The sequence below is a fragment of the Simochromis diagramma genome, unplaced genomic scaffold, assembly GCF_900408965.1.
Source record: "Simochromis diagramma unplaced genomic scaffold, fSimDia1.1 OVJJ01000507.1, whole genome shotgun sequence".
In the NCBI taxonomy this organism is placed as follows: domain Eukaryota; kingdom Metazoa; phylum Chordata; class Actinopteri; order Cichliformes; family Cichlidae; genus Simochromis; species Simochromis diagramma.
Window position 1 is genome coordinate 321,651 of NW_024387321.1, and position 27,771 is coordinate 349,421.

Genomic DNA, 27,771 nt, shown 5'->3' on the forward strand with positions numbered 1-27,771 from the left:
CATGTACTCAGTTAACATTAATGTAATCAGTGACTTCTCTTAAGCAAAGTCACTCAACTCAACAATCACTATGAGCTCAATAGCCCATCTTCAACTATACCATAAACACTGCATCCCTTATTTGTTTTTCTCATGTCACTTGTCCACTTCAGCTGAATCCTCCACATGCACTTTTAGAAAAACAAACATTAGCAACACACATGGATTATCCTGGTGGGCAGGCGTCGGCCATCCACATTCCAGAGGTGCCATAAAAACACCATAAAGTTAGCCATCCCTAGCCGTGGAAAGAATGTCATTCACATATAAACCCAGAAATCCTGTAGTAGGAAAAACATCAACTAATCCTCTTATAAATCACATGATCAAACACATGATTAACCATCTGCTGTAAAAAGAAATGTAAATGTTAGTGCTGCGCAGGTGTATACACTTTCTCACAGTAATCTCTGTGAGCAACACAAGGTAGTGAATGACACACACACATAGTAAATTCACAGACAGAGAAAATGGCATTTAAAAGGTTAAATCGTCATGCAACCTCGAATGTTGCTGTCATCTTTCTGCTCCTGTAACAAAAACACATAAAATCATCCACCCTTTTGTCCTGTCTAGGTGGAGGTTAACCTTGAGTCGTGGTCAAGTCCTGTCAGCTTTTACCAGTCAGTCAGTTTGTTTTTTATTTCCATTCATTCATTCTTTCTTTGCTGATAGTGGAACTTGTCGTCGCATTTAGTTTCCACTTCCAGCAAAATGACGTCATTTCAAAAGAAAAAGAACTTTAGTTTGGATTACATCGCTGAATCCTTTTTGGACAGGAACTTGTCCCAATAAGTGGCTTTCTCCAGAGCCCATTTTAATGTGGAGAAACCCACCCGCAACGGCCCTCTTGACAGGTCGTAAAGCACTTTCAATTCCCGACGTGCAGATCTACTTAAAGAAAAGAAATAGACAAACAAAATCAGTGCCTGTTCAAAAGATAAAAATGAAAAATAACAGATTATCAAACCAAACTTTCAGTGCACTGTGAAAGTATCAAAATAAAAAGGCCTTGTTAAGTCATGACACAAACTCCTCATCAACTTCACAACAGGAGAAGAATCATCAGCTAGATTCACTCCAAACCAACCATCAGCTGCACAACACACAACATAAGCCTAATGTCTTCTTTAACTTATGAGTTTAATCACCAGGTCTGTGCTCTTCACTCATTTAGGCCACAGATCTATTTTATTCAATTTTCCTTTTTTCCCTTCATCATAAAACATGTGACATGCTGTCATGCACTTCACAAAAAAAAAGTTTGTTCTGACGTATTCAGAGTTGTGTATCTAAATACAGGATTCACTCTCACATCAAAACAGGAAACTCAGTGTTTTAGAGTCTCCACTCAACACACAACAAACTCCAACACATCTCATTCACTCGTGCTAGAATTCAATCACCTTTCATTAATCTAAGAACGATCAACTAATTTGCATATCAGCTATTAACCCACTAAGATGACAGGACAACAGAAAAGCATGTTCAAAATAGTATCACAAAAGACAATTTCCCTCATACAGTAAATTACTTGTGCTGCATCAATCAAGCAGGAAGCTTCTCCCAATTTACTATATCAACGACTAAATTTATTATCTGATCACTGGTTGGTCAAACCAGAATCTTTTTTCCCACAAAAGTTTAAATTGTTGTCCTGCAACCTAGAGAGTCAATTTTTTGCATTGGATAAATTAAGTATTTAATAACAAGTGTCTGCTAAATTGACACTATTTTAACACTGATGAAAGATAACAAGCTAATTTTCATTGCATGTTTGTTTGTGTTATTAGGCAGGCCTAATGCATGTCTGTGGAGCTGCATATCCAGCAGAGCATGTTCTTAAAGCTGCCTTTCCTACACACTTCTCTACTATTATTTGATCATTTCTTCTTGAGTTATTTTGTGTTTGGAAGTGTTAGTATGGTTAATGCATGTTCTGCTTGTGTATGTGATTTTTTGCAGTGTTTCAGACTCCTTCACAATTGTCCAACTTAAGCAGTCAGTTTTCTTTTCCCCAGGTTTGCTAACCCAAATTTTGATTTCCCACATTAAATAATTCCTATGTGTTCTCACCTAGTCCTCTCTCTCTGTTGTCCTCTCACTCTGTTGTCCTCTCCCACTTCAACAGTCCAATAGCCGGCAGTTCTCCTTCAGCTTTGTCCTGTGTCCCACTGTCTCTTCTTGCCATTTTACTCCACAGGTGGCAAATGTCAAACTCCAACTGTTCAGTTCTCCTCAAACGTTTTCTTCACATGCACAGTGAAGTCACAGCTTGTTGTAGACACAGTGCCATTCATCCGATCAGTCAGGATGATGGGTTTGCTCTTCTTCTCTGATGCTGTTTGTCCACATTGCTGCTGCTTTGCTGGGACTCTTTGCTCAGGACTTGCTGCTGTCTCTTTATCATGTTATTGCTTTGGAGCTGCATTCCTTGTCTTCAGGGAGGGGTGAGAGCTTGCTTGCTTGTGAGGTTGAGAGACACATGGCGCTGTAAATAAGTCAGCCAGAAACTTGGCCTGCATGTTTCCAATGATGTTAAACTATAACTTTCTTCCGACTGCTGCATGTGGAAAATTGATTCAGGTCTGCTTTTCACCTGAAAGTGACAAACTAAGACATTTTTATTATTATCATCACTGCTTAATCAACACACATCTCTCTCTCTCTGTTTTTGTGAACAATCCTTTCTTAAAAGCAGAAAATGAAATTGTAAGTTGTTTTTTGGCTGATCAACACAAAACCTTCTCCCTATGATTATTTTTCATCTACAATATAAATTCTTTCTCTTTTTCACTCTCTTTTTTTTCTTTACTATAGCTGGTGACCTGCAGAATCACCGCTCTTCACAATCAGAGGCAATTACTTTTACACAGCGCACAGAAACACTGTGATGTCAGACACATTCACACTCACTTTTTCATCTGCATAAATAAATCACATGGCTGATGATATGTGCCATGGTGATCCATAAATATGATCACCAGTTTATTTAATTATTTTTAACCCGACAAAACAAATAAACAAAAACATGATGCTGATGCTACACACACACACGAGTCAAGGTGCAGGAAAACTGCTCACGGAAACGCTGCACACTCCAGTTATCACAGTTATCAGAACTCTGTTTCCCTCTCTTTGAGTAGTTCTCAGACAGCTCTTGATCCGATAATGTGTAGCTTGCTCATCAGCCCAGAAGAAAAAAAAAACCGCAACGCAACATCACACAGTAGTTGCATGCTCTGCCCACAGTGGCAAAGTCTTACACTTTCATATTCAATACAGCTTCTCCATCATGTACTTTTAGATGTTTCATACAGGGTTCAGCATATTAGTTGTTTTCACAGGTGTGCTCTATATCTCAACAATGGCTCATAATAAGACGACAGTCTTTCACACAGGTCAAGTGCCTCTATGCACTTCATTAGTTTAAATATTTGCCTATATCACTTCACCTCATATGTCATTGTACTGAATTTGAGCAACCACAAGCTTAATGTAGATTACTTTTAACAACTATCCACCTCAATTAAATCTATGGTCTGGCACACAGGCTGTTGTCGATCAGGGCAAGCTAAAGAATAAACATTGTGTCAGCAAGGGGTGGGGGAAAGCCATTCACCACAGCACATCTCAAGTGCTGCTGATGTGGCAGGCCTTCTCCACACGCCTCTTCAAGGCTGGTGTGTTTTCTGAAAACTTCTAACATTTGAATCTCTTCCATTTATAAGCCTGCAATTAACCGCACGGCTCAGGTCCGCGTGAAACCCGCGTGACCGCGCTCGCGTGAACCCGCGCAGCTGTTGAGCCGCCGCTCTCTCTCATTTTTATTTAAATACTTTGTGCTGCCAGGAGCAAAGTCCAGCACAAACGTCTGTCTCCCTCCGACTCACTCTTGGTTGCTTAGAAACCCATGATAACAACAACAGTCGGTGTCACAGACCACGTGTTCTGCTCCGCACACACTCACACAACAACAACAACGACAACAACAATGACAACAACACAAAATAGGCCTATTGTCCAGCACATTCTGGACCCTGCGGAGCTTCTCAACGTCCCACAAAGCGGCGGAGAACCACCTCTCGCTCCACAAAGCAGCGAGGAACCTCTCAACGTCCCCAAAGTGGCGGAGAACTCACCTCTCGCTGCACAAAGTAGCGAGGAACCTCTCAACGCCTCACACAGTGGCGGAGAACTCACCTCTCGCTGCACAAAGTAGCGAGGAACTCACTTATCGCTCCACAAAGTAGCGAACCTCTCAACGCCTCACACAGTGGCGGAGACTGCACAACCACACGGTTATAGAGTCGGGCTCTTCAAACTTACTTGGTGTTGCTTAGCGTGTAATATCAGCCTCGGATCCCGCCGATCGTCATTCATCGAGGAGAAAAGACAGACAGTTAATCCACAGGAACTTCCTGGCTGACGTCAGTCTTTCAGCGTGTCCCTCCTCCCCTCGGTGAATGCCGATTCCAGGGCTCCGGCTCTCGAAGGACCAATTAATGATAGGTTTGTAGCTTGAACCTATTCGCTGGAACGTTGAGGACAATATAATTACACAGCGAAGCAAGACACGAGTAGGCAAAGTTCTTCATGTTACTCATGCATGAGGGAGTCCTGCCTGGAGCCAAGTGTCGTTCCACCACTTGACCTCCGTCAGACTCTCAGCCAGGCTCCCCATAGCACTCCTTTTATTGTGGTTACATGAATATGCATAGGGTCATTAACATATGACATCTTACATAGGTATACATGTGAACAAAGAATACTGTGTATGTGTGTGTGTGTACGTGTGTGTGTGTGTGTATGTGTGAGGTCAAGATGTGACCCTGTGAAGACTCCCCAAAGGCTGGTGCCAGGAGTCTAGGGCTCCATCTGAACAAAAGGCTCTTATACTTAAAGAAATATACGTGTGTTTGCTAAACCATATATCAGAAAGAGAAGATACGACCTCTCCTAGGAGGTGTGTGATCTATGCCAGAACAATCTGTAGAGGAGTGAACGCACTCCCCTCTTTTTGCTACACAGAGTTGTTACAGACCTCCTAGGATGAGACATTCTTTCAATCTACAAATGATTATACACCTCTAAGCATATATGGTTAAATATTTCTAAGCATAAATGACAATCAACAATACAAAACCTAACAGAAAGTGTGTGTGACAGTGTACACACAGATCTGCGGGCCAAGTTTTGTCCCAACACACGGACCACAGTTGTTAAAATGATGTGTAGGTTTAAATCTGGGACTCTCCACCATTTGACCTTAGAACTGAAGAAGCTTCTCGGATGAGAGGTGAAACGTCTTCAAGCAACTTAAAGAAGTCCAGACGCTTTTCTTTGCAAGCTCCTTTGACTACGATGACCTGGATGACTGAGAACCTTCACAGACAAAGAGACAGAACAGACTCTCTGCTATCTATAATCCAGTTCTGAGATCCCTTCCCAGACGCCTTAATGCCCACTAACCTCCTGGGCCATCTGACCTCAGGAAATCACATTGTTGGGTTTATTAACCCTTTAAGACCTACCATAGAACCAAGTCCACCAGAGCTTATATTATATTTTTACATGCTGTAGTGCCATTTTTGGGAGCATTTCAAGTTGCTATACATCAATACAACCATTATAACCCAGATTTTAATAATATGTATGCATTAAGTGTATCGTAATTACATAAATTGCAAAAAGTGCAATAAACTACAAAAAAATTGAAAATCGTTTTTGCTTTTTTAACATATATTTCTAGTTAGAGAAATTTAAGAGGCTTATCCCTCAAAACTGTCAATACAAAAAAGTTGCACAAAATAGTTTCCTACCACAGGAAATTTATTTTGAGTGTCTTCATAGTTTTATTTTTGAAATACACCAATTTTTATATACTGCAGGAAAAACAAAAATAAATATTATAGTGCAAATTTGCAAAAAAGCAGCATATGCATCAAAATAAACTATTTCCAGCAGTGCAATATGAGTCCTCAGCATCCCAGAAACGACACAGAAAGTCATAAAGTCAAACATAACTTTTAAAAACACAAGTATAGGCTCATGAGGCCCTGATGGAAAAAAACTACATTTCCGCGAAAATGACGTCACTTCCGGTTTTGGGCAGGTCATGGCGGACATGTGAAAGTTCGCGCTGACGTCTATTCCAACGTAGGAAGTGTTATGAACAGCTGATCGGATCGGCAAAGCGTGTTTCTGGAATATTATGTTTTTGTTCCTGCAAGTGCTTTTTATGCAGTTTTTGCAAAGCTTTATGTGGAAGGAAACCGTGACCGAGGACAAGCTGATGGCATAAGATGTAAGTACAACTCCTCCGGTTTCATATGCAAAAAAATTTTTGCACTAGCTTATGCCGTTGCAGTGCTACCAGGATTTTAAAATAGTTATGCAAAACAGAGCGTGCCCGCTCCGATCGGTTTTAAAGGGTTAAAGTACAAAACCCCACTGGAACACAAGACCACCAACTGCACGGCAAAAACAAGACACAAGTCAGAGCTCTTTGTCTCGTGGGCCGCGTGGGAAGTCAATCAAGGCCAAGTTCACCTTCCTTTCTTCACCTGTCCTTAGCCAACTTCAACTGACTCCCTGTTATTGTCAACAAGCGGTCATACATGAATATGCAATTACAAATACACATGACAGTCTTAAGCAGGCATATCTGAGCAACACACACTGAATACAGATAAGTATTCAGTGTGTGTGTGTGGATGCATGTGTGTGTGTTTTCAGCCATACCATACATAGACATACTTCCTTATCAACCTTTCCAGTTGCACCAAACAACGTGAACTTAACAGGTGTATGAGGTATGCTGAAAGAGCAGAAACGAGCATCTCACTAAACTATAAAACAGGAACTTGCAATAGGTCATATTTCAAATGAACATTTAAAGCTGTGAAGTCTTGAACTTTAATAGAATAGAACAGTCTGTTTCCTAAAGCTATAATGGAAATTATAACGTCGAGACTGCTTCCTAGTAACAATAATAATATTAATAACAAGGTGCAATAAATACACTCTTCTTCTTTTCATAATTGAAATTAGTTTACTGTGTTGTGTTGTACGCAGTGCCGACGTGGGACAGTTTTCCAATTCCATTGTACTATTGTACTATGTATAACTGTGCAATGACAATAAAGACTTATCGTATCTTATCTTATATTAAATAGCATGAATTCGGAGGCAATTCTTGTATGTAGGTCAAAAGTGATCATACTATGAATTCGATAAAGGCGACTAAGCTGGGCAAACCTTAGGTAACACTTTACATCTATGTCACATCCCAGCTGGCTCCGAGATACAGGAACAGGAAGTATGACATATGCACCAAAATGATGTTTGACTAACAAATTAGGCGCCTTTATCTATAAACCGTCACTGCTTAAGTTGTCTGACCAGAAACCAAACTGATGCTGAGTGGTGCTCAAACAGGCTTAACTGAAAAACAGGAATGCAACTCAGAAAATCAGTTCCAGTTTTGCAAGATCTCTTCAGAACAACAGTGTTTAAGACCAGCAACGCTTCACCTATTGCTTTTGTTTAAGTTTTGAAAAGAAGTGGGAAGAAGTACACACCTATGACCTTTGTTATCCGTCTCATCAGTAAATATTCATCCATCAGTAAACATTCATCCAGTCTACTTCAAGTTCAAATTTGAAGTAGACTTCAATTGTGAACTCTTGACAGGAATGAAACAGGAAAAGAGACATTCACTGACACTAAACATTGTCTTGTTTATATTTCATAAAAACAAGATCTTTAAACTTCCTTTTTTAGTACTTTATGTTTGCGCATTGTTTTAATTTCACTGTCTTAAAGTTACATTTTCGTTTTTTATCAATGTTTTAACAGAAGAACAGAAATGTATACATTTTCCTTTGTCTCTTATAATGAGACAAACACTCTGTGACCTGAAGTCTTCAAGGATAACAAACACTGAAATTTTTACATAATATAGCATCTTCCATTCATAACTTCCTGACCAAGAGTCCACTGAATTTCAGGTTAAACTGGCCTACCTTGGGAGTATGCATTGAGCCTTTCCCTGTATGATTTCTACCCATGACTACCAAGCTCTCCATGCAGAAAACACCATTACCAAATTTGCAGATGACACAACAGTCAGTGGTTTGATCATCTATAATAATGAGATGCCATACTGGGATCACTGCTAAACCTGGCAGCTCTGAATTATCTTATCCTCAACACCCAGAAAATAAAGGAGATTGTGGCGTATTTCAGAAAGAAGCAGCGACCTGAGCGACCACGGGCAGCAAACCCTCAGCTTCATAACTCTGGTGAGAGCTTCAACATCACAGAGGCCCTCCCCTGGTCTAATCACACCTCTGCTGACATCTGCAAAGCACAACACCTCTACTTTTATTTACCCTGGGGAGAATCGGACTGTTACAACACATCCTCAGCTTTTACCGATATACTGCAGACCGTGTTCTCACTTGCATCACAGCTTTGGTATGGTATGACAGCTGAAGTAAACAGCAACACAAGGCAAACAGATGTCGAAAGGACTGCAGAAAACAGTCATCATTGACCCATAAATGCGTCCTGTTGAAGACAACAGTGGTCTAGGTGGTAGCGCCGGTATTATTACTGATGACTCCACTCAGGAAGGCGTTTCAGGATTTTCCACTGACACACCAAAAAAGCTGATAAGCAGCTTCTGCCAAAATGGACTCTTAAAACTACAACACTTTGTTTGCACTCTGCTACTGTTACAATCACACGTTATACTCTATTGTTAATTTTTGTTTTACTAATTAACTTATGTTATATACCTAGATATTTTTTTTCCTACTGGGTGATTATTTATAAGGAATCCCTGCCTATGTTTTTGTTCTTTTTTATCTTCTTGAATTTTGAATCGAATACCATGCCTTGCACTTTTTAAAACAACAGCAGAGGTTATCAGGAACTTGGGTTTTTAACATCCACTGGGCTGCAAGTGATGTGTTTAAGATAAGGGCACATACATATATATATAGAAAATTCCTTGGAATTCTCACCTATCTGGCATAACCACAAGGACATTTAGGAGACATAAACATAATAAACTGAGTTAAAAATGGTTGTGTTTGTTGGTTTACATATAAAAGAAAAAAACACAGTTAAAGCAAAAAGCAGTCACCTGTTATATATCTAATCCTTCAGTTAAAGAGGAAGAACTCTGAACTCTGTTCTTTGTTAAAACATCGTCCTGGTTCACACAAATGGTTCTGGAGTCACAATTTAAACATGTTTAGGTCCTGCAGTCATACTTGTTCTGAAATAATGATAATTAAATCATCTCTTGTCTCTTGCTAGAAAGTTACAATTTGAGAAAGACAGCAATGATGATTTCTCAGGTTTTATTCTTTTGCTCGTTATGTTCAAGTGATTCGATTTGTTGTACGTGCCAGTAGAATCACATATTCAGCTGTTTGTTTGGACTGATTCCAGCTCGGATAAAACCTGCATCAACTGGCTCAACCGGTTAGACCAAACATCAGAGATATGGTGCAGAACGGTTGACAGTATCTAACGTGGACAAAATGAAAGCAAGAAACATAAAAATAAAGACATGCCTGGTGGTAGACAGGTATGGAGAGTATGACACTATCGTAGGGATGTTTTCATATCTTCCACACCCAATCAGAAGGATACACAACATTTCCGGAAGCAGTCATTTACAAAGTCTGATCAGAATGGTTCGAACTAAAGGGAAACTTACTCAATGAACCTGCACAGCAGATAGTATACCGGCATCCTGCTGAGTCCTACGCAAACAGACTGACATATTTAATGCAAAGAGGGATGACAACTCCGGGAATGGATTCAAACCTTTTCAGTGGACATTTCTTTTTCTGAAGAGTCTTGGACGTTTTAAGAGATCTCTTCAGAACAACAGTAAGTGGTTCAAAACAGCCTCAGAAGTGACTTAGACCTGCTTTATTTCTCCCTGTTCTCACACTCAGTGGCTTTCAGCTTTATTACCTTCACCAAGAAGGTTATGTTTTTGATAGAGTTTGCATTGTGTGTAAATACAATAACTATAAAAATTTTCAATGAATTCTGATAAAACTGTAGCGTTTCAGAGCAGGGTCGTGTTAGCAGTTCATTAAAAGCTGCCCTACTCACAAAGGTGTTCAAGGTCAACTTAATTGGTTGAAAAGTATTATAGCTTGGAAAGTATGGTTCTCAAAAGTGTCATGCATATTGTCAACATATAGAAAGAAGGTAATATGGGATTTTGAAGGAGGAGATCGAAGAACAAAAAATCAAACAACAACTGCGGAATTATTCTGTTGACTGTATTTAAAAGGTACCTGGACTGTTCATTTTCAGAGACCGCTCTCAGTGCCACCTTCACTGTCTTTCTTCATGCTGGACATAAGAGAAATAAAGGCATTGCTCTAAATGATAGGCTAAAAATATGTGTTGTTCTAATTGCAGAGTAAGCATTTTGCCTCTTCCCCATCTTCAAAGACAAACAACAGACTCCACCATCTCTGGGATTCTCCCCGTTTCCCGACATACACTCAGAAGCTGTTTATGTTTATCGGCGTAAATTATAGTGTAAAACAGACATACTTGAAACAAGTGACATCAAAGCACTGTTATTTAGGATTGTGACCAACACATCAAAGAAATTCCAACAAAGCTTCTTCTAACACACACAAATCTACTTTCAATGTAAAAACAAGTAAGCCTTGTTTTGATATTGGCCTTGAAGTTTTTCCTCTTGAGTTGAGATTTTGTTGTTAGAAAACAAACTAATACTGCTGATGGTGCTCTTTCGAGTGAGTGCAGAAAGTGCTTCCTCTTCTGTGTTATGTCTAGTTGTTGTCAGGGCAGTGAATGACAATTCAGAGGTCAGGGGTCTTGAGTTCATGTTCACAGCATGAATTGAAAGCTTTCTCAGTGCTTCTCAGTGTGCATCAGTGCTTGTGTGTCATATGACATAACCTTTAGGAATTGATCGCATCCACCTTGTCCAAGTAGCTTGGAAAGAAAAGTCTGGACTTCTTTAAGTTGCTTGAAGATGTTTCACCTCTCATCCGAGAAGCTTCTTCAGTTCTAAGGTCAAATGGTGGGGAGTCCCAGTTATAAGCCCTGTGGGAGTAACCCACCGAGAGGGACAATGATCCCCTAAATGATCCTCTAATTAATCACATGAGCCAAGGTGTGAAAGCGGGTGTGGATCACAATCAGCCAAGGTTTTGGGTGAGCTCATTGTGGAACCTAGTCCCACCCTATCATGTTATTTCCTGAGGTCAGATGGCCCAGGATGTGAGTGGGCGTTAAGGCGTCTGGAAAGGGATCTCAAAACTAATCTGGGACTCTCCACCATTTGACCCTAGAACTGAAGAAGCTTCTCGGATGAGAGGTGAAACGTCTTCAAGCAACTTAAAGAAGTCCAGACGCTTTTCTTTCTAAGCTTCTTAGACTACGATGACCTGGATGATTGGGAACCTTCACAGATATATCGCATCACCTTGTTTTAGTGTAAGTTATTCACACGTATTCCTTTTATCTTTCCTGTTTAATATTCTGAAAGTAAATAAACGAATGAAAAGAGGAACACTAGCTATGACACGAAATGATATATTAAATTCAGTTGGACAAGAATAATGTCTTAATGTCTTTCCAGTTTTGTTTCGTAATGATGATGTGACAATATGTATCAATAAACCAAACTACAGAATTCCAACAATTATTACAGTTGTTATTTTAATATCTGCTCTTTTATGCCAACACTAACAGGGAATTTTAGCAAAAGTAAGCACCCAGGGGCACTCAATTTTAGAATTAACCTTGCTCCATGATATTAGGAAAATAAGACTTCAGAGAACTGAACGGTAGGAACTGTAGGACATTTTGACAAGTTGTAGTTTTGGTGCTTGATAAATTTCACGACCATATATTTTGAAGTTAACCCTCTCAGGCCCAAATTAAGTTTTTTGTTGCTAATGCACAACCAAGTCCTGCAGTGGTACTTCTGAGTAAAAGAAACTCATAAAATATGTATGTGGAGTAATCAGGTTGTTAGTTTTTAACTGTTGCAAATCTGCAACGTCTGCCTGGAGAGGGTTAAAACACAGAAAAACCCAAAAACGCTACGGAGCTTTATGGAGTACTATTGAGAGGCAAATGTTACATTCCCATTTAGTGGAAGGAGAGCAAATTATAAACACAATTTCCAAGAAATAAGATCTTCTTTAGTTTTACAAATGTGCAAAGAAATAATTAAATAATATATAAATATTTAAATAATTAGCATATCTTAAGTCAGTTTTTAAAACACATGTTATGAAACCACATTGAAAATCTGACAGGTAATGTAAAGGTAATGTAAAGGTAATGTGACACCCTTGTCTCAATGTCACATATGCCATACATACAAAACACAAAGTCACAATGTGTTGACATAGCAGTACAATAGATCACAAACAGAGCGTTGAGTCCTTTTCCTTTAGTACCTACTCGGATCGTCTCGCTTCTGCTCCATCTGCTGGTCCATGGACAATAAATAAATACATAAAAAAATACAGGCACAGAAATAAAGCGAAAGAGAAGCTTCATCTACAATCCACAGTCAGAGAGGAAGAATTTTGTTCTTTGTTTAATAAACCTCTTCCTGGTTCACAATCAATGTGTGTGTATTGCTATGAAAGAGGTTGCCACTCCTTATAGACACACCCAGTGGTTGCTTGAACAGTGCTTAAACTGTTGGCAGGTTTGGACAGGTATTGTATAGCAAAACAGCTGACTGTACCTGTCCCAGCTGAGTGGTTCTTAAAGAGACTGACATCTTTTATTTATTTATTTAAAAAAGGGAAACAGCTGCAGTAATTTAAACTTTCTTATCTTTTAGTGGACAATTTCTTTTCATCCTGATGCTTAGAAGAGTGCTTGTGTTTTATGAGATCTCTTCAGAACAACGGTAAGTGCCTTAAATACTGACCCAGTTAGAAAAACATTAGAAAACATTAAAGGTTAATTTTGAAGATGTCCTAAAACATGCACCTTAGTATACTTACCTTTTCTTTCTAAAGTGACAATTACAATTGCTTTAACCAGTTCAGAATTTTATACTGAAATTTGAATGTAACCAAATACACAAACACTGAGTATACATAGAATAAGTGGTGCATTGCCTGCTGATCTACATCTACACCAAGCTTTTTATTCTTAAGTCCAATTGTCTAACATTGTTCTCTAAATTAGTTTATTGTGTCTCCAGGCTCTTCTCTTGATTCCTGGGTGTGTTTGCATCTTCTTAAAACATGGACAAAAAGGAAGGTGAGAAGCTCAACACATAATAATTCACACAGAACACAAATTCACATTTTTAAAGTGCAATATTGAGTCATTTGCATCAAACCTGAAAAAAAAAATTCAGGTATTTGAAAACCTAAAATGTTTCAGAGTGTTTACTTTCTATATTAATTTTGTCGTTTCTGTTCTTCACAGGTGCACATCAGGTATTCAGTGATGTTGCATCACTGATGGCCCTTGCTGGTGATAAATGTGTGTTTTGTCAAAAGAAAGAACGTGCAAATAAGGATCACCTTCACAAAAAGCATCTCAAAGATGGAATTTATTTTTTGGAAAAAAAACAAGGTAAGGACTAGATGTATGTGTAAACAAAGTGGACTTGGGGATTACTACACACTACACTATTCTTCAATTAAGTATTTAAATGTTTGTCTTGGTTATTAGTTTGTCATTATTTAAATCAGTTTATAATTCCCCTGATTTTCTCGAGGCATATTTGTTTATTTGGCTTAATTTGTTTGCTGTTAGTAATCTGCTTGTGTTCCTTTTTAGTCTTCTCTTAAGAAAAAAGGGACACGAGTATTAACAGTGCTATTTCTAAATCATATGCCAGGTATTATAGGTGCACAGCTGTGTAAATATGAATTGTGGTGTATAAAAAGTTACAGAGTCCAATGATGTGTGTTTAGTTTAGTTTAATTATTTGTCGGTCTGCCCCACGTGGATAAACCCACATAATCTCATTCTGCTCTTATTATTTGCATGTCCCTTTTCGAAGTCTAGTCTAGTGTGTGTATGTGTGTCTCCAGAAAAAAAATCTTTTGGCCAATTTGGATGTTTGTCATGCTGTGTGTGATAAAATATGTGTATTAGTTTATGTGCGTTGCTCAAAATAATTAAAGAAATATGTATCAGAGTAGAGCCCTTAGTTGATTATTTTCAGTGCTGGCACAACATTAAAATGTTGTGCCAGCCTTTCATTCCTAACATATTGCCTAGTCCATATCAGTGCAAATATCCAGTATGAAAACTTTTTCTTTTCAACTGGCTTTTTTGGTCCCTGGATTGCCAGTATGCCTTTCTCCCCAAGGTGTCACTGACTAGGTGACTTTGTATTAACCATTTCATGTACTGAAAAGCATTTACTCGCTTGTTTTTCAGAGAAATTTGTGGTGGCCTGCTATTGCAAGGATGTCAAAGGAGCAAAGAGAAGCCATTATCATTGTCCGTTGTGTAACTTTGCAATTTTAACACGATCTTCTATCTTCTCGAAACATTTAAAAGACAGACATGGTAAGAGTTCTGCTATGGCATCTGCAAATATCCACAGATCTTCTCAGCATATAACTACCAAGAAGGGGGAGAATAGCTGTCTTTTAGTGAAGATGCACGACATCATTAAAGCATGTTCTTTTTTATAGAGGTCTTTAAAGTTAAATTTAAACGAAAAGACATCCATATTATTATACCAATATATAACATACTTTGTGCCTTATTTTTTCAATTTCTTTATTCTGCAGGTATCAAATCAAGCAAAAAACAAGGTAATTTAACACTATTTTATTTTATGATTATACTGTTATACTTTGATATACAGATAGATAGATAACAGTGATGCAATTACCTCACTGTCATAGTTGTTCCCCATCTTTGAACCCACTCTTGTGCCTATACCTTGAAAAAAGCAACATCAGTTCATGGCAATAATTTATTTTCAGAATGAAACAAAAGCATCTTTATTAGATTTTAGAATGATGTGATTAACAGCTGTTTTTTTTTGTTTTGTTTTTTGCATAGAAACCCCAAGCTCTTTAAAAAGAAAGGCTGAAAACATTAGCGATGATTCCCCAGAGGACTCGGATTCAAAGCCCGAACAATTTTTATGCACCCCCTGCACAGCTATGATGAGTAAACAGCCACACATAAAAAGACCCATCAGAGAAGTACATCACCTGGACTCTGCACCGATGACATGTATTGATGTTATAAATGGCATTTATGTCACACCAGAACACACAGAAACACAACACAGTCCAGCTTTTCCAATTCACGTCATGAAGTCTGCTAATCCACCACAAATAGACTGTGAGGTTGAGAAGTGTCGCAGGTTCATGCAGATGGCTCGATTTTCAGGAAATCCGGGAAAAGAATGTGTTCATTTAGAAAGAACAAAAAATGCCAAGCCATATGTTAAGCCAGCAGTCCTTACATCAAAATCACTTCAGGACATGTTGAGCAGAGGGCTAATGTCATCTGAGTGGGGCGCAAAATGTGAGGCGCTCGACAGTGCTGCCAAACAATGTGGTGTTGATAGCATATTTCCTGTGTGTTATGAAGATCAGGGGCCCTCACAACAGTGGTATTTTTTCTCAGTTTTTACAAATGAAACTGACCACTGGTGTCAGTTCCAGAGGACAAGGGTGACATTTGATTCAGTAACTAGAAAATGGAATTGCCAGTGTCAGGGAACAGAACGATCTCAGCAATGCATCCACGTAATGATGGGAATGTGGTGGATTTTCCAGGAGACATCAGAGAACAGCATTATTAGTGAGACATCAAAAAATATATCCACAGCAAAAATATGTAGAATGACAGAATATATTTACACCAAAAAGCGTATTCCACGTCCGAAGGACCTGAAGTTAGGCACTCAAGAGGAAAAACCACCGCCATCTTTTGTTCCTTGGGAAATCACCTGTCCCTACTGTCCAGGGCCGACCCCTCCTCAGCTTAACGCCCCAAAAGTTATCACCAACCAAGCTGTGATATATGGTCTTAGCAATTTCCACAAAGGTAAGTCACAGCAACAACAAAACATGCAAACAGTGTTATGTGTATGCCTTTGGCATACAACTATCTTCAACCTATTACAAAGTACTTTTCTTTAATTATCAGGTGTCTCCGTTGCTATGAAAGAGTGCCCACGGTGTGCTAACACTGTGAGATTTCAGGAGTATTCCTCTGGTTTCCACAATTTTAACAACCACATCTTATTAACACTACCTCTATGTGAACTCCTGCTGTCAGGTTTGGAGGTAAGCCAACTAACAATGAATTGTGGAACCACTATTTGGAAAGTGCATTAAGGAAGTTTATTACAAATAACAACAATAACAAAACATATCCATATTTTGAGAAAATTAATCTCAACATGTTTGGACATTGAAAGCCAATTCTATATGTTGTTTAATTGCAGAACAAGACAACCAGTGGACGTATGCTGGACACTCTGTCAGTACTTAATGACAATCGCTACCACCACCAAATGGTGAAGAAGGCATTCCACCACTTTTTGTCATTATCAGACTTTGACTTCAACTTCTTTTGCTACCAGTGTGGACACCACCCAGCTGTGGTTGTGGCAGATGGCAACTGGAAACTAGGCTTTGATGTACCTCGTAAGGACAATGTCTTTTCTCTTGGAAATGTGTAAACTACTAAATTTCGGTGAAGAATTAGATAAAACTGCATTGTTAACTGTGTTTAATTTCATTTGAAGTTGGATCATTTGAAAGGCCAGATCCAGATACCATATCTGACAAGGATCTTGAAGTGGATATCGTCAAGGCATGGACAGATCTGGACAAATCACTCATAGCAGAAGGCCTTATAGCAGGTTTGTTATAGTGTGAGAACTTTACACAACAATAGTTTTAGGACCGTCTAGAATTATAAAGCACAACACTGTCTCTATTATGAATATTTGTACAAATCAAAAGACTGTGTCTTCCAAATAGGAACATCTGTTGCAAACCCATACTGCAAATCTGTTCACCAGTCTACTATGGCACCATGGATGGGAAAGCACACTAGATTGAGGGATATCCTTACAAAAACTGAGATTAAAAAGGCACTGAAAGAAAAAAATGATCAGAACAAACATTCACCAGAACAAATAATTGAAGACATAATGCTTCAAACCACTGACTCAGAGAAGGTAAAACTAATCAAATTTCTATTTGTTGGTTTTTTTTAACATTTACTTTTGTCATTGTTACTGTGGATCTTTCTTTTTATAGAACCAGAAAAAAGAATCCCAGAATGCACTGGGTATGATTAATGGATTCAAGGAACTACACCCAAAACTTTCCAAGAAACTTCAAAAAACAGGTGATGAGTTTTTTTTTCTCCTTGAACATCCTCAAATTTAAAAAAAAGTACTTTTGACATATAATTTTTTGTAATTTATATATTTTTTAGGTGGTGTACTTCATTTCTCCTGTGTCCATGGTGTTGTTTATTATATCAATTTTCTTTTCTGGATGGAGTCAGCAAGGGACCATGCAGATGGCTTGCTAAGTTTTAAGCACGTTCCAACCTGTTACATTTCTGACATGGCTGGTGAGGTTGCCAGCCACACTAATGACCGAACTAATCAGATGTTTTTTAAGCCACACAATGGAAGACTTTGTGCACCAACCACAGATAATCTAAAACTAGCAACCAAAAATGAACTAAAGGTTGAAATGCAATGGGTGAAGAACCTCAGATTTCCATTACCAGTGAAGTTACAGCAAAATATAAATGGAACACCAGCAGTACATCCAATCACAAGGACATCTGACAGGTATTCACTGTATGATCAATTCCACCAAATAAATCCAAGACATCCAGAAGATAATTTACGAAGTCTCGTCATCTGCCCAACACTTCGACGAGAGGTCAACTCTGCAGTAGCAAAACGGTTCAATCAAGAGCTTGAATCCATTTGGCAATCTTTGTGCCAAATGAATGAATCCCACTTCAAACAGACTGTGAGAGTGTTGATTGAACTACACAATGAAAAAATTAACAGGACATTTAAGGCTGATATGGAGGCTTTGGGCAACACACAATTGTCTGTTGGACTGCATGGGATGTTGGGATTTCATACTGCTGGTAGGTTTGACTGATATATGATATAATAATAACTCATAAAAATATCACAGTTTTGTAAGCACAGGTGTCTTTGGCTGGGAAGGTAGAGGATGTCATCTACTAGTGAGAAGGCTATTGTGTTATTCCCCGGCTCCCTTAGTCAATGGTATTGGTTTTTTGTGTTAGTGTGTTTGGCTAAAAAAATTGTATGAATTTTTGAGATCGAGCCTTGTAGTAAGCAAACAGTTTGAGTGCTTGAAAAACATGAAATGCGTTGTTTAGACGATAGATCATTGCTCAGTTTTGTTTTGTTTTTTAGAATGGGAGGAACACAGTGTGTTGAAATCCTCATCCATATCACAATTATATGCCACAAGTGATGATGAGAAGGTAAAAAAAAATCCTCGTATTGCACTTTGATGTTGACATACGGAACATTATTAAAGTTCTTAAGAGTCAGTATGCTATCTTTCTGTGCGCATAAAGGAGAAACTCAATCAGCTACTCTCTGGATCCCGTGATGAAACTCAAGCCCTGGCTTATGTTTCACGAAGATTTCCAGTCTCAATAAAAGACATTAGCAGCGTTTGCCCACTAGACTTGTTGCTTCAGTCATCATTGTCATCGCCGTGGTTGACAGATGATGTAAGTGCTTAAAAATAAAATTGTTTTTGTTTTTTACCACAATTAAGAGCTTTGTTTGTTAAGAAATCATCTGCCAGACACAAATCTTGTTTTCGTAAACATTCCAGGCTGTTAACTATCGGGTGGGGCAGCTCGCTCAAGAAAACAAGGTGACTCATTTTCATTTGTTTCCTTTATGATATTTTCATTGGTCAATGAGTATTTATGAAATGCTTAATGAGATGTTCTATTTGACAGTGTGGTGCTTTAGGCACCTTTGATTTCACTTTGTGGCACCGGGAATGGACCAAATCTGGAGCAGTCAGTGATGAAGTTGCCAAATGCATTCCAGTAGGTCCTTTTTGCATAATTAAAAACATAAAAACAATAAATAAATAAAAAATCCCAAACATAAATTTACAAAAACAATATTGCTTTTTACATGCTACATGACCCGTGTGCACCTACAACTGTTACGTTTGTGCTACAGGACTCAGAAAAGATATTCCTTCCCAGAATTGTGGGTCATTCTTCACCAGAGACAGGCAACCATTTCATCCTTTGGGTGAGCCAAAACATTTTAGGAAAGAGATTTCAGCCTATAACATTTACTCTTTTTATATTTTTCTGAGCATTTAAGATTATATATGTTTGTAGGTGTTTGACTTCAAAGCCAAACAGATTAGAATATACGACTCACTGATGACTTCCAGCAGCATCAGTGATGATGACATGGACCTGCTCAGGTAAAAGGAGATTTTGTGCTACAGTTTTAGTTTGCAGGTAAATGAATGCGATACTGATGGAGCTGAACTGCTGCCACTCTCTTTTTTAGAAACGTCTTCAGGTTTTCTGGTGGGCTTCAAGGTTGGACAGTCAAATATCCTCCACAGTGGAAGCAGGAGGACTCCGTTAATTGTGGTGTTTTTGTGTGTTCGGTGAGTTTGCTGTCCTGGGAGCTGCTACTTTTGCATGATTTATTGGTTGCTCACGTGTTGGGTCATCATTGTTAATTTTATTTCAAACTAGGCTGCAGAAAATGAAGTCCTACATCACAAGGTCACTGATGATGCTCTGACCCTTAGTGAGTGCAGGATTCTTCGTCTGCACCACGCTACACAAATGCTGAAAAATGTGAAAGCTGAGGTTAGAGAAATAGATATCTGAGTATAACAAAATCTTTACTGGTAGTATATGAAATATTGTGTGATAATATTAAGGGTTTTGTTATTTAGGATTTCCCACCGACTATGGAAGACATGTTGAAGATTCGACAGAAAGAAATGGAAATACAAGAAGCTGGAGTTGAACAGACCGACTCAGGGATTCATTGCATGGCCATGCAAATAAAGGCATGCTTGTTCCAGAGAGTGACTGGGAAAACCAGGTGTGCATAACAACACTGACAACTAAACATTATTTATGTATCAAACATTTGAGAATGAAAGTTACTCTTTTTTTTTTAAAACATGGTAGAAATTTAAAATTCACTTTGATTTTCTACAGTGTTTTTCATGACCACAGAAATCAATGTATGTGGCTACTGTGCACTGTCTGCAAAAAATGTCTGCATTTTGAGTGTGCTGGTGTGGAGGGAGACTCGAAAGACTGGGAATCAAAGGGTTTTGTTTGCGGATGCAACCTTACAACTAATGTGTAAGAAACTCTTGATTTGAATATCAGTTACTGTCATACTGTTGTTGTAAGTTTACATATGGTCATCATAAGCATTAACATTTAATTTTGTGTAATTTTGTGGTTCGGTAATGATTTCTTTAAACTATTCTTTTTCCAGGGTGGAATGATTGCATCACAAATATCTTGAATGACTTAAAAAAATGTAGTGCACAATTTTTATTTTAGATTTTCTCTGGTCCACAGAGTCAAAATTGTACATAAGGGCTCAAATATAGACATATACTAAAGTGTTTAAACAAGTGGTTGTCAAGGTTCTATGATGCTATTTACCTTTTCAAGGCTAAGGCCTATTACCTTCTCATTTCTGATCACCCAAAAGTAATTTATTTGACAGCACTTATTGGACTGACCAATACTCCGAATAATGAGAAAGTCTAAGTGAAGATATAAGAAGGAGAATTGTAAATTTACACAACTTGCGAAGGTCTTTTAAAACTGAGTGCCTGCTAGGGCCGTAACACTGAGCTATTTAGGAAAATATGTGTTTGGAGGACTAAAAAGCCAAAAACCAAGAACATTATGCCAAAGGTCAAGCATTGTGGTGATAGCATCATACTCTGGGGCTGTAAGGTGCCCTGGTATATTGTTACCTGGTATATTGGTACAAGTAGGTTGACTAATGAAGAAGAGGGACTACCTCTAAATTCTTCCACTTTCCGTCAAATTAGCTGGAAGGTTGAAACTTAGACACAATTGGGTGTTCCAGCAGGACATTTATACCAAAAACACATCACAACTCATTTTGGAATACATAAAACAGTCTAATATTAAGCTTTTGGAATGGCCTCCCCAAATCCTCAACCTTAGCCTTCTTAAAACTTTTGGACTATGCTAAAGAGCTGGGTAAAGAGCTCCAAGCAAAGTCATTAGGCTTAAGAACTCTACTAATTTTTCCAGTACTCAAATATCAAGTCAGCATTTTGATTCTGTGCGGCTAAAAGAAAATACCAAAATAAATTCAAACTAGTGCACCCAATTTTTGTATTTGTTGAAACAACTGTAACCCACATAATTTCCTTAAGGATCAATAAAATATTATCATTCAGATTATTTTGTATGATTATTTTACCCTGGAAACAGAACAGTTAAAAAAAATCATTAGAATCCACAAATTACCATGACAACCATAAGTGTAGGTAAACATCTGACCCAGGGACGTGCAGAGGGGGGGGCTAGAGGGGCTTGAGCACCCGCCCCTTTCCTGATGAGTGCCCAAAGTGCCCTTTTGTTGAGGCAACTTTTAAATTTTTTTTATTTATTTATTTATTTATTTTATGTGTGTGTGCATGCGGAGTCCTGTCTGTGCCCCTCAACAATAATATTTAACTATTAATCATAGTTTTGCTAAATAAAAGGATCTGGCTTGCATCAGTCACATGATCACATTTAACCAATGATCGCCCTTGACGGCAGAACGCGCTGGTTACGAGCCGGGAACGAGCTCACAAAGAGCACGCGCATTTTTTGCGGTCCGGAGCTGTAGGAGAAACACAAGTTAACTCAGAGACACAGACTGATGCGACAAAACCAGTAAGTAGGTGTACAGCGTACACTGTAGTGTGTAGCACCCAGGAGTATTAGCTTATTACGTACACGTTGGTAAGTTGTCTTGTTGCAACTGACGAACTGAAACAAACGAGCGTGCTGTGTGTGCAACAGCGCGACAAACATTACCTGTCCTTTTATTAACTGCACAAGTAGTGCTGGTCACAGCTGCTGGCTACCTGTGTAAGGCTGTCATGGGTCTGTAGCTCTGTCACCGTTTTAGGGAACATATTTAGTTTTAAAGTATTTAGAACATATTTAGTTTTAAAGTAAGTTTCCGGGCTTTTCCTGCCTTTCTGGAGGGATTATATTTCACTAAAAAACGATCTAATATGCATGTCCACATAATAATTATTATAATTATAATATATTAAAAAACACACGCTGTATTTTAAAGAACATACATTAAGAAGCAGATTATATTAGATTTATATTTTAAATAAGACAAAAGTTGGATTTTACAGCAGTAAAATTATTGTATCTCTACAGTTTAAAAATGTAATAAGCTTTGCCCCTGCACAGAGTGGATAGTGAAACAAATGGAATCATCATAATGACATTATTTCATATTTATTACTTCCCCCTCCTCTTTGCTTTATTATTGTAGCTCTAGTAATAAATAATAATGTAAGGATTCTGGATCAGCACCATGATGCCCATAGTATATACAGTATTCTGAAGAAGGTCTAAAATGTCACTGTGTGTGTGTGCATGTGTGTGTTTTATTTAGCTGGATTTAAAAAAATATTACTCATGATATAACATTGTCCAGACATGGCTGGTAAGGACATGAGGAGGAAACAGCAGGAGCTGTGTGAGGCTACTAAAGGCAGGGCTATAACATTTTTCTGTCATCATTTTATTTTAGATTAAGTGCAAGAGTTGTTAGGTGTGGATAATTAGATTATAGTTTATTGCAATAACAAGTTGTGCCTTGTTCTCAGATAGACAGCAAGTGGAGAGTGATATATGAAATGATGGGATGGAAGGAAGAAGAGAAGAAAAGAGTGATTCACAGGCAGAGCCGAGTTTATGTCACAGTTTTTTGTTGCCTTATGGTTCCAAGCGCTGTCACCAATCTTTGCATTTAGTTATTATCTCATGACACTTGTTTAATCAGCTACCATCTCTCCTGTGGACTTTTTAATGTCTACAGTCTCAGATCAACACAGCCCTGCCCTTCCCATATTAGATTCTTGATGAATGTGTGTTGTTGTTATTCAGCCTGGTTCAATGTGCCCCTTTTTAACTTTGAGCACCCGCCCCTTTAAACCTCTCTGCACGTCCCTGATCTGACCTGTATAAAGATTTAAATACAAATGTTGCAGATTGTGGTTAATTTAAGGCTCATGGGCAATGCTTTTGTCTCAAACAGAGGTGACATGCTGGAGGCTGTTACAGTTACAGAAATCCTTTCAGATGAAGAAATTAAGGTGATTTAATGCATTCTAACGTTTCTTCACTAACCTGTATGTCATGTTATCAGCTACCATACATTTAAATCACATTTTATATTCTAATATTACAGGATTTGGAAAGAAAACTGCAGAGTGGACTTGTTCTCTCCAATCGGATGTATCTGTGGAGTCACAGAGAATTTGATCCTGAACTTCGCAAACATTACAGTGAACATTTTACTTTATTCAGTGACATAAAGGTATGTATATTCAGTGTTTATGATCTTATTCACACTTACAACTTGAGTTTAGCATCCATAGTAATCTTTAGTTTTTCACTCAAGTATGTTTACATAACCTAAAAATTTCAGGATCTTTACATTAAAAAATATAAAGTGTCTTGAAGCAACTGTTGTTGTGATTTGGTTCTATATGCATAAAAACTGAACTGCAGTGCACTGAACAGAAATAAATTCAAAAAAACAGATTTTATATCATGCCCTTCAACTATTAATCTGCAAAAAGTCTACCCAACATTTGCCCCCCCTCAGCTGGGGCCTCTAGCCCTGCTGCGACAGTAAACAGAATATGTAGTTAAATAAGTGGATGGATGAATGTATCCCATAACAGGATTAACATAACTAATAAGCCAAAACTCTAACTGCGTGGCAACATCTGCATAATAACACTGAAATAAGCCATTCTAAGGCTTAGTAATGGGATGGTAATACTACAAAAATATATAGTTTTATATTCATTTTACTACCATTTATTTTAAATGACTTTAAGACACTTTGTGACAATTGTTTATTGTTTTTTACATTAATTTCATTAGTTCTATACATTGCACTATACAAGGAAATTTTACTTTTACTTGGTGATGGTGGCAAGAAAAACTTTGTTGGACATTTTCTTAAGCAGTAAATTGTGTCACGGCAGGGTGTGTAGATGAGGTAGACCCAAAAGCAGACACGGTGGAGACAGAACTAAGTTTCCAAAAATAAAGTGAGCCTTTATTGTGGCTGATGGCATGAGAACAACTTTAAAGACACACCGAAACTGGGAAAACTAAGGGGACTAAGAACACTGTGTAAATTAAAAGACTATGACACCCTGTGAAAACAACTATGAAAAACTATGAACACAGAGTATCTAGGAATGCTATGAAACACAGTGAAACAATGAGGGAAAACTATGTCAGACAACCTGACAAAGAACAGTAAGAGACAAAGGACTTAAACATGCACATAAGGTGATCAGGGGGAGTGGAGACACATGAGGAAACAGCTGACTAGGATGAACATAATGATGCACAGGAAATGTAAACCAAAACACAAAGACATGAAAACTGGACTTTTACAATAAACAAGAAAACATGACAAGACGCAGGCATGACACAAACTTGACAACATTAATCAGGCAGGCAAGAAACATGACCAATAATACATTTAGCTCTGTGGGAGTGGGAGCATATTCGAGCTGACAGTGACAGTGCACCACACACATGCAGCCTGGGTCCTATGCTTTTACCCCATGTCTTCTGTCCTTTTTGGTATTCCAGACAGAAGAAATGATCCAAAGACTTGAAAGAATTCTGTCAACGCCAGTGGAGGAGCAGCTATACCTTAGAGAGGTCATTTTGCCAGAGGTGAGCCGGGAACAAAAAAGATCAAAGATTGAAAAAATGTTGTAGATATTCTGAACGAATGATATGTGTCAGAAACAGACAAGCATAATTTAGGACATGTGGTTTTTACTATAATTAATTTCTTGAATGGAGAATGAAAACTGCAGAACTTCAAGTGAACATCTATACAAGAAATACAGCTTAAAGGCGGTAACTTTAACTTTATTGTTGTTAAGGTTTTGATTCGATGGTTGCAAAGCAGCGGGAAAATGTGCAGATACCAAGCTGAATCTATACTTCTGGAGGGTACATCTTACAAAGGCATGGAAATGTAAGTTCCATTGTTTACATTGTAGGTTTACTCACAGTTTAATCTGATTGTGCTGACTGAGTGTGGCAAAGGATAATTACTCACGTTTGTATTTTTGTTTTTTCTTAATCAGTACAAGAGAGACAACAGCTGGTGATTCTGGACAAGTAGAAGATGTAAGAGAAAACACACACAGACACACTAAAAATTACATAGCAAAACACTTTGTGTAAAAATCGACACTCGAGTGTCCTTGTGTGTGAGTTTCAACTTGCAAGTTAAAAAAAGAGGAAGGCAAAGTCTGTGATGTACGAGCATCGTTTTGTATTTTACATGTAATGGTATTAATACTGTCAACACTTTGTCTTTTTTTTCTGCAGGAAAACACTTTTCAAAGTGACTGCAAAGCTGCGGCTGCTTTTTGCTACAACAAGGACTTGGATGGAAAAATTGACCTTCCTGAGGTCAAATTGGAAGAAGAAGAAACCCTGCATGACATGCAGATCCAGGAGGGTGGTCACCATGACGATTCCCAAGGAGAAAATGTCACATTTGTATATCAAAAAAGCGATGACAGTGACAGCGCTGAGACAGAACTTACAATTTCTAAAGAAATCTTAGCCATGTTCAAGAAAGAAAATGAGATTCCTGACCTTAACCTTTCAGGCCCTAACTTTATAAGTACTTGATTTCTGGTTTATGTTTGTTTCTCTTCAGTCTGTCTTTTGGGTGGCTGTGGCTCAGGAGGTTAACCAGGTCACCGACTAATCAGCTTTTTGGTTTAATCCTCATCTGCTGCAGTCCTGCATGCCAAATATCCTGGGGCAAGACAGTAACCCCAAGTTGCTTTTATATGAATGTGAAAGCATGTGCATGTAAGATAGAATACACTTACATAGGAAAAGCATTTTTAACAAGTGTATGGATGAAGTAAATTGTGCAAAATCATTTTAAATGCTCAGACTTGAAGAACTAGTCCATTTACCAGTCAGTGTCCATTTGCCTACCTCTGATTCCTGAGCGCCCTGTCTGTGTCTGGCCTTAATGCTCTGTCTACGTGAATACCTTTGTTGTACCTTATCCCTGTATTTTCTCCCTTCCTGTTCCCAGGCTCATCTCTCTGTCTTTTCCTCTGTGTCTTTGTCATGCCTACGAAACAGACATTTCAACACTGTGTTAAGCTTCTGGAGCACAGATGTTTTGAAACACTGCTCCAAAGCCTTGTTCAAAGCACACAGGGCACATGACTGCAACTAAATGAAGTGTTGGTATTGCAGTTTCGGCAGGTGTCTTACCTGCTGCTTCGAAGCATAGCCAGTCGCAAGGATTCACATTTTTCTATTAACCAGAGTCTTTAGGACTTGTATTTATTGAATTCATGCTTATGATACAACTGTGAATGCATGAAACAAAATGTTGCACTCTCTCATTATTATTTTTGCTGTGGACTGTAAAGACCAAAATAGACTATCCACTCACTGAAACACTGGAATTCAAAGTGTAATTAAACAAACATTATTTAAATAGATAGAAATAATATATAAACATTTTACTTTAATGATTACTGGCACATAGATGAGAGAAAGCTAGAGACAGAGACTGGTGGGTGGGCTTCATCCCCTCCCATCAGCAGAGCGACAGAGCAGCTCTAGTTTTTTCTACTTTCTGATGTTCTACACACATAAAGAATATATTTATAAATTTTAAAAAAAATGCTAAACAAACACATTTATCAATTACAGGGGATGTATTTCTTAACATTTTTTTATGACAAATGTTTTTTTTTCTTTTCTCACTGATGCTCCATTTGTTAATACCTCAAAAACAACAGGAGTAATGCAGTTTCACTGTAGCCTAAACTCCAACCTCACCATAAACATCATGCCAGTGTTACAAAACACACAGCAACCAAAGCAGTGTGAACTTCATCCTATTTCTTTTCTAGCATATACATTGTGTTGACATAGAGATATTCATGTATTTAAGCTCACAAATTAGTATGAGTGTGGGTGTTGTGTGTATATACTGTCTACATCCCCCTCACTGTATTTACAGTTTCTGTCTGTCAGTTTTCCTCTTAGATGATTTGATCTGTATTGGTCTCTTTTTCCCATCATTTAGTCAATAAAGCTGTTTTCTTTTTAAAATTTAGTTCTGTTTGCCACGTCATGCTTTCAGGGTCCTTACGCTATCATCCACACACCAACTCTCATGACAGTTCGCACGTAACGGTGTTATTAGTATTTCTTGTGTTATCTGAATCATTCTGACCTTTTGAAATAGTTGATGCGTTGATGCTAATGCTTTGGAAGAATCCGAATTTGAAGTCGTTAGAGCCAGAAGTGACCATAATTTGAACACAAAAAAGGCTAAGTCATCAGCTAATG

The 27,771-nt window shown here is 38.2% G+C and overlaps 1 protein-coding gene across 5 annotated transcripts; it reads left to right on the forward strand.

Moving 5' to 3' along the window:
* The first annotated feature begins 7,532 nt into the window (after positions 1 to 7,532).
* LOC120717688 lies at positions 7,533 to 27,535 on the forward strand. 5 transcript variants are annotated; one of them, XM_040005887.1, is made up of 29 exons: positions 7,533 to 7,549; positions 12,920 to 12,988; positions 13,289 to 13,347; positions 13,519 to 13,668; positions 14,485 to 14,616; positions 14,844 to 14,867; positions 15,121 to 16,119; positions 16,222 to 16,361; positions 16,523 to 16,724; positions 16,826 to 16,942; positions 17,064 to 17,263; positions 17,346 to 17,436; positions 17,527 to 18,204; positions 18,503 to 18,573; positions 18,670 to 18,828; positions 18,936 to 18,977; positions 19,066 to 19,158; positions 19,298 to 19,372; positions 19,465 to 19,553; positions 19,643 to 19,745; positions 19,837 to 19,953; positions 20,043 to 20,194; positions 20,314 to 20,463; positions 23,426 to 23,483; positions 23,579 to 23,707; positions 25,009 to 25,095; positions 25,311 to 25,405; positions 25,518 to 25,560; positions 25,765 to 27,535. In XM_040005887.1, the coding sequence occupies exons 3-29, from the start codon at positions 13,332 to 13,334 to the stop codon at positions 26,071 to 26,073; spliced, it is 4,521 nt and encodes a 1,506-aa protein (XP_039861821.1). In that variant the 5' UTR covers positions 7,533 to 7,549; positions 12,920 to 12,988; positions 13,289 to 13,331; the 3' UTR covers positions 26,074 to 27,535. The 5 variants fall into 5 exon arrangements, with proteins under 5 accessions (XP_039861821.1, XP_039861822.1, XP_039861820.1 ...); XM_040005888.1 differs by lacking the exon at positions 7,533 to 7,549 and adding an exon at positions 9,615 to 9,951 and having other exon boundaries at positions 13,273 to 13,347; XM_040005886.1 differs by lacking the exon at positions 7,533 to 7,549 and adding an exon at positions 9,615 to 9,951.
* The last annotated feature ends 236 nt before the right edge of the window (positions 27,536 to 27,771 follow it).